Raw genomic sequence first — 7,468 nt, forward strand, 5'->3', positions numbered from 1 at the left:
AATTTCTTTTAAAATAAAATTTTTAAAAATTTAAAAAAAATCAAAACTTTAAAAACATTTATTTCAATATCTATACTCACTTCGTCCATCCTCGTTTGCCTATGTTTTTGTCAACTAAATCTCTATCCAATCGAATTTCTATTGACGACACAACTATCCAACAACATAATCACCCGTCACTAACCTCATACTAGTCGTTGCCACCAATATTAATACTAGATAAAGGGGAGACGGGAAGATAGGCGAGAAAGAAAAGGAGAGAGGGGGACTGGAGGACGGGGGAGGGGAAAGAGGGGATTAAATAAAATCTTTAAAATTATTAAAATACAACATTGTCATTTAATGAATTTTTTTAACTGCCATTAAAATCGGGATATTTAAAGTGATAATGTTTGTCACGAGATACATAGATTGATTGAAAATCAGTTTATACATCTGAATAGGACAACAATATAATTTAAACACTTATTTTTATATTAAGCATACAATTTATTAATATGAGGCTAGAAAAATATAATAAGTTATAATTAAAAAATTATTATTTGTTTAATTCTTAGAGTAATTAGATAATATTTTAAGTTAAAACTGAAAATATTATGTTATTTATAATAAATCACGTTAATTGCATAAAAAGTTTATGTAACATTCTTGATTATAAATGAAATTATTATCAATTATATAATTTTTTATAGTAGACATGACAATATTTTAGGTTAAAATCCGTCGTAATGTAACATTCTTGATTATAACTAAATTATTATCAATTATGTAACTTTTTACATTAGAAAAAATAACATTTGAAGTTAAATTTCATCATAAATTAATCTTATATTTATTTGTCACACAATAAAATAACCATTATCGATTGGTATTTTATTTACACGTAATAGAAAAAATACATCAGCCTCGTCATTAATTTTTTAATTATTATAATTGAAATAAAATTAAAATTTTAAATATAATATTAATAGATATTTTATCAAAAAATAATTAACAAAAATATGATCATAATTAGATGAGCAAATATATAGTGTATAAAAGAATTAGTAAGTGTAAACGTAAATTTACCTTAGAAGCGTTGGGCCTCTTTCGACCCATTTGTCTTGTTAGTTTACTTTAATCGCATACAATGGCTATAAATAAATGAAAGTATATATATATATATACGCAGTGTCAGTAATGTAAATGTAAATAATCAGATCAGCAAATTTCTCTTCTGCTACCATAACTGGGAAATTAAAAAATTCCAGTCCATCTTCCTTTTAAAGCGGAGAAAAAGGGCTTTGATTCTCCCATTTTGCAGAACCATGAATCCTAGACGGTCAGTCGAATTTTTATCAATCAATGGTTTGGTTGCGTTAAATTGCTTGCTCAGATCTGTTTCTGATTTATTTTCATCTGATCAGTTCCTTTTCCCCCCCCCGAAAGCCTTGCTTATTGATTCTTTGCTTTTGATTTTTCAATTAATCTGATATTTCACATGATTTTATCAACATTTTATTGCGTTTGAGAAAGTGCTAGTGTCTTGTTTATGTTTATCAACTCTCAAGGCTTGTGGTCGAAGCAGGTATTGCCATTATAGCTACGTTCATATATCAGATTTTTCAATCGATCTTTCTAAATTTGAGCTTCCTATCTATTTATATAACTAAAACGATAACGCTTCTCTTTGATTGTTAGTTTTCATATGAGTTTGATTTATGGATTCTATGCTTCATATGAAGGAAGTTACTGATATGTTGTGTTCTTATTCTGGCTGTCATTATTAGTAATAAGATCTCTGCTTTGGTTACAGGGACATGCGTAACAACAGAGTTGCACTTTTTGACGGCATCGAGGAGGGTAGCATAAGGGCCTCATCTTCTTACTCACACGAAATCGATGAGCATGAAAATGAAAGAGCAATGGAAGGATTGCAAGATAGAGTGAATCTGCTGAAGAGAGTAAGTCTTGTCCATCTTATGCCCTTACTAATTCAATTGGTTGCATTGATTGCATATATAGGTGGTTAATGAATTAAGAGTGTTTTAGCCTTTTATATTTGGTTTGGGATCTTAGAATCTTTTTTTTAGCGGTGATGTTCCTTTTATATTCTTTAGTTCCTATTTGACAAAGCTTTGGGGGGAAGGAATCCTAAAAAACTTGTTTTAAAGAGCATTAAAGGTGATATACTCTTGTGAGTATGGTAGATCGTTCAGAGAAATCTATGTTTTATTTGTTTAGGATTAAAATTGGACGTAGTTGGGGCTTTTTTATATATATCTCGTTATTTTGGACCCTATTCACCTCTTTTCTTTCCTTTTTCTTCTAGTCAATTGAGAAATAAATATGATTGATTGCCCATCTTTTTAATATAATCTACTAAGTGATAACACATTCAGAATATAATCGTATAGGTCCTATTTTTTATTTTTATTTTATAAACACAAATGTTATGCAAGCATGCTCTAATAAATGACACTTCAATAGCTGTCAGGTGATATACATGAGGAGGTGGATAGTCACAATCGCATGCTGGATCGGATGGTAAGTATGCAGTAGCAATAGAACTGTCTTTTGCTGGATGTTATTGGTTTCATTTCCCCTGATGTTAGTTTATGGCCCATGGTTTGTGTGTAGGGAAATGATATGGATGCATCCAGGGGAATACTCTCAGGAACCATGGACAAGTTTAAGATGGTATGTGAACTAAATGAACTTTTGCTCTGTGTGATTTTTGCGCAACTAAGTTTGCTTGCAGCTTCCATTTCTTCCCGATATGAGTACGATGTGTGTTGATACTTAGTACGTCAACTGTTTCATGCCATAGCAATGAATTTGATCTGCCTCTTAGGTATTCGAGACCAAATCAAGCAGAAGAATGTTTACACTGGTGGCATCTTTTGTGGTTATTTTCCTTGTCGTATACTATCTTACTAAGTAACCGATCTATGATGTTTTTGCTGATAACTTTATGTGACAATTTGAAAGACCCTCTTTATACATGGTTATTGTAAACAATGTTATTCCAAACATGTAAAATTTTTAGGCCTTAGCATCGTACAACATAAACAATTTGCATATATCTTCTTGTACTCCTATAATTGCCTTAAGATTCTAATCCCGACTGTTTGTAACTGTCTTCTAAGTTCCAAACTCCTACTTGGAACTGAGCAATTGGCTACTAAAAGTTAACCGTCGTTAGATGTTTTAGTTACAATGTTTAGTACAATTTGTAGTGTGTTCCATTCGAATTTTCATGTTATAGGTTGGAAAGGCATTATCACTCTCACCTTTCAAGCAATCGGTTTCTGTTGACCCAGAATTACATAATGCAAATAATAACGTGTCAGGATCAGGGGAGCTTCCTAGAAGTTTCTATCTTCTAAGTACGTGTTAATATGTTATAGCACGTAAACTTACCCAAAAACGTCTACATTTTCTGGATGCTTCAATTGTTTAGTGTCGAGCCATTGACCTTTACCATATAAAAGATCAATAAGCTTAAAGTGTTTTTGCAACTTCTTACATCATATGCTTCAACAGTATATGCACTGATGATATAAAGTTGTCCTTAGAAATGAGAATGACTAGCGGATGTCAACAGGGACGGAGATAGAAATTTATGTCAGGAATGCGAATTTAAAATGTTTTATTAAAAGTTTTAAGGGTGTGAAATTATATAATCAATAGAAAATGTAAAAAAAAAACTTAAAATATAAGAGAATTTGAATTTTTTAGAGGATTTGACCGTACTCCCAACACCTCCTCAGTCTATCCCTTGTTGTTGGCTCATGGCGTTGTTCTTTATCACGTAGCCTTCAGCCTTCAACAATGTGAATATCATATCATATATCATGGTGTCTGCAAGTTCTTATTCAAAACGCAGACAGATGCAGTCATCCAATGAACCATTGAAACGCCCCGTTCCCTTTATTTTTCCTGTAGGAATCTGTTTTTTTTTACAAACAGAACAAATTAACCAGACATATCATCATACGTACTGATCACAAGCTGACAAAGACATGGTGATTTTTGTTGGGTACCAGCTTCACTTTTATGACGTGAAAGCTGTACCGTCTAAAAGAACTTGTCTAGGAATAATATTTGTTATGAATTCAAAGCCTTAGTTCACGACAATATAGGAGGAAAATGCCGAGGCAGCCCCAACAAGACATCTTTGCTTTACAATCTGCTTTATTCGCCGGATATGATTTACTAACCCCACTTAAAATTTGATTATTGTTTCTGATTTTTGAAAACGATATTATTAAAAGTAACATCCATAAACCTTAAATACATACCATAAAATGAACTTGAAGTCTTCATAGATGTATCTATGGCTCACGGCGAAAACATACAAAATGTAACATCCATAAGATGATTATATATATATATATATATATATATATATATATATACATATACGAACATGTATATATAGTATAATATACAGAAAGAGATTTAGAAAATGAAAGGCATTTTCCATAACCTCGGTTTTAATTCATTGAAGCCAGAAACAAGCTGAATATATATGGATACATCCAAAGAAAATCTAATGCATGAACAAGGGATCATAATCTAATGAAAACTAAGAATCCTACGTAACACTGAAATAATCTCACTTAACCATATCAGTTGTAAACTGAGACTACTTGTATAGTAATTACTTATGTAGTGTATACTTTTGGTTTTTCTTTTCTTTTTCATTTGATTTCTCCATTGATTGCATCGCAGTAGTCTCACAGCCCATATTATACAACAAATACTCGAAGCTCAACTTCATTAAAACATGAAAAAATAACAAATGTTCAGCAATTACTATACAAGTTTAGATCAAGAAAACAAGACTATGAAAGAAAAGAAGGAAAAAGAAATAAAAGAACATCTTAATTCATCTTGCCTTCCCTTGCTCTTTGAAGTATGATTTTACCAGCTATTACTACTTCATGGTAATCTACAAACAACTGTACATATATAGAGAAATCCTTCCAAATTATATGTATATATACAATAATACTATGGATCATGACCTAATCGCAGCTCCAAGTCTAATTCATATTCTTGACAACTCCCACATGTCTTGTTGTTTTCATGATCATAGACGAGGGATGGAGCAAATCCCAAGCTAAGAGTACTCCTAGGCCAATGATTCATATGCTGTGAATTGTCTACAAACAACTCATCACTGTTTTGGGGTGTAGATCCCCAACCCGAATTTGGGGGAAAAGTTCGATAACTTACAGGTAATATCTCATGTAGAGCCATGGAGCTTTGGATAGGTTGATAGGGTTTAGTGTTTAAGGTTACGTTGTAGTTGTCATCATAAACAGCAATTTTGTCGGCAACTCTAGGAAGAGAACTAGGCCTGCTGCTCTTGGCTCTCTCCTTCCTATGGATATTCATGTGCCCTCCTAAAGCTTGTGCCGTGGTGAACCCTCTCTTGCAAAACACGCACTCGTAGGATCGGCCGGTGCCGATATCGTCGGTGTCTTCGAGCTGGTTGGATTCCATGGGAAGTGTTAACTTAGACTTCACAAAATCTAATCAAAGAGATTATTGGCTTGGTTGGAGATTATGGTGCGGTGGAAGAGGGACATGGGGTGATATAGAGAGGAAAATACATGTAGCAAAAACAAGAGACAAATGAGAAACATAGCCATTGGGTAATAGCAATTAGCTGTCCGAAAATGTTCAGAAAAGTCTTAGATGTTTGCTGGGCGAGCTTTTCTGTTAGCCGGCTATGGTGGTTATTCCATTTCCACCTTTGGCAAACTTTGGTTTAATATTTTAGCAATTTTTTCCTACTATGTCTCCCAATATGAATTTCTATTTTGTTCTTTTCGTGAAATTTTCACCTAATTTAATTAAAATTAATTATTTTCTAATAAAAAATTACTTCCGATTAACTTGTAGATTAAAAAGTATTTAATACTTAGAGTTAATTGCACAGAAGCTCCCCGAACCATAATTATCATTCTAAATCAATCCTTAACCTTTAACATATTATACTTTAATCCTCAAACTATAATTATCATTACATTTTGATCATTTTGTTAACGTGTCTTAAAATTAAACTTGTGACCTAAAAAAAATTAAACTTTACTTTTGTGGGTCGTTGAAATTTTTTAAAATGTTATAGGTTCAATTTTGAAGATCTTCAAAAACATATTAAAATATTATAACCAACAAAGTTAAGACACGTTAATGGAATAATTAAAATAGATTTATATTGATAGTTTGAGGATTGATATGTAATTTTTTTAAAGTTAGGGACCAATATAATTTCAAGATTGATAAATAACGTTTACAAGTTTAGAGATTAATTCTAAATTAAAGTCATAATTTAGAGATGCCATGCGTGATCATATCTAATATGTATCAATATGAATTAATTAATTCATACATACTTGATTAGAAAATTAATACATGGTAAACCTATTCACGTTGAACTACTAATCTTAATATTTGCGAGTCAAATACGTTAACCCTAGGGAACTTTCAGGAATTAACGACATTTTCAAAGTTAAAAAATGCAACTTCGATTAATTAAGCACGTATTGTGTACATATAATACATTATTATTAGTTGAACTATTAATAATTCAATTTAAACTTTTAAAATAAATTCAAAATTGTACACTTTTATTTGAGACTGTTGCTTTAAATTTGTGACTTCGTGCTTGGAATGTAGATGAGAGAAATGTAGCGTAGGAACCGTGATGGATCCAGAGGGGCAGGTAGAGGCGGTCGCTCTCTCTTAAAAATTTTAAATTCTTATTTAATTTAGATATTTTTTATATTTTATGTTAAAATTTTTTTTTCCTTTAAAATTTTTATTTTTACATCAACAACAAAATTAATGGTCAAATGACTCAACCAATGAAATTTGTTAGTTCAAGGACTCAATTGAATAAATAAAATATTATTATTTTTATTAAAAAAAAGTTAGGAGCGTTTCTTATACCTTTAAACCTAAATAAATCGATCCAAGACTATCTATATTCCAAGCTGTAGTTATCTGTATGGAATTGAGCAGCCTAAATTAGTAAAGAAATAAAAGAACTAGGAGTGTTCAAATAGGAATGCACATTTTCACCAACAAAGGTTGGCCTGAGTGGAAGAGCTTTGGTCGCTTAAACAAGTGGTCTCTAGTTCGAACTCTTGTGGATGCAGTAAACTTTCTTGGGAGAGGTCCCCATCTTAATGCCCGACAATACCTCGGAAGATTAGTCCCAAACGAAACCTGGAGATACCTCGAGATACTAAAAAAAAATAGGAATGCACATTTTCATTTTCTATCTTTGGATAATAATTTAATATATCGGCAGGCCGACAATTTTAAATACAGGAGTAGGCTGATATGTGGTCGTCAGGGGCAGGTGTTTTGTTTATAATTAAAATGGCGTCTACCACCTTTCTTTTTAATGACAAGCCATATGTCATTATCCATAAGCAATGTCATCTCTTTTAATGGATCTAAGTGATAA

General features: G+C 31.8%; 2 protein-coding genes across 2 annotated transcripts; one reads left to right on the forward strand and one right to left on the reverse strand.

The window, feature by feature from the left end:
* Window positions 1-1,211: 1,211 nt before the first annotated feature.
* Window positions 1,212-2,987, forward strand: LOC120163119 (bet1-like SNARE 1-1). The gene is made up of 5 exons (XM_039173128.1): window positions 1,212-1,321; window positions 1,796-1,943; window positions 2,470-2,526; window positions 2,620-2,679; window positions 2,834-2,987. The coding sequence occupies exons 1-5, from the start codon at window positions 1,308-1,310 to the stop codon at window positions 2,921-2,923; spliced, it is 369 nt and encodes a 122-aa protein (XP_039029059.1). The 5' UTR covers window positions 1,212-1,307; the 3' UTR covers window positions 2,924-2,987.
* A 1,960-nt stretch (window positions 2,988-4,947) lies between these two features.
* Window positions 4,948-5,688, reverse strand: LOC120163832 (probable transcriptional regulator RABBIT EARS). The gene has a single exon (XM_039173658.1). The coding sequence runs from the start codon at window positions 5,491-5,493 to the stop codon at window positions 4,999-5,001; it is 495 nt and encodes a 164-aa protein (XP_039029589.1). The 5' UTR covers window positions 5,494-5,688; the 3' UTR covers window positions 4,948-4,998.
* Window positions 5,689-7,468: the final 1,780 nt, after the last annotated feature.

The sequence above is a fragment of the Hibiscus syriacus genome, unplaced genomic scaffold (genome assembly GCF_006381635.1).
Source record: "Hibiscus syriacus cultivar Baekdansim isolate YM2019G1 unplaced genomic scaffold, ASM638163v2 tig00002919_pilon, whole genome shotgun sequence".
In the NCBI taxonomy this organism is placed as follows: Eukaryota; Viridiplantae; Streptophyta; class Magnoliopsida; order Malvales; family Malvaceae; genus Hibiscus; species Hibiscus syriacus.

What these genes read in the sequence shown, in the direction of transcription:
- LOC120163832 (XM_039173658.1), bottom strand. Translation starts at nt 5,493, where the DNA reads ATGGAATCCAACCAGCTCGAAGACACCGACGATATCGGCACCGGCCGA.
- LOC120163119 (XM_039173128.1), top strand. An exon ending in ATCGCATGCTGGATCGGATG is followed by an intron (nt 2,527 to 2,619) that starts GTAAGTATGCAG and finishes GTTTGTGTGTAG; the next exon opens with GGAAATGATATGGATGCATC. An exon ending in CCATGGACAAGTTTAAGATG is followed by an intron (nt 2,680 to 2,833) that starts GTATGTGAACTA and finishes TCTGCCTCTTAG; the next exon opens with GTATTCGAGACCAAATCAAG.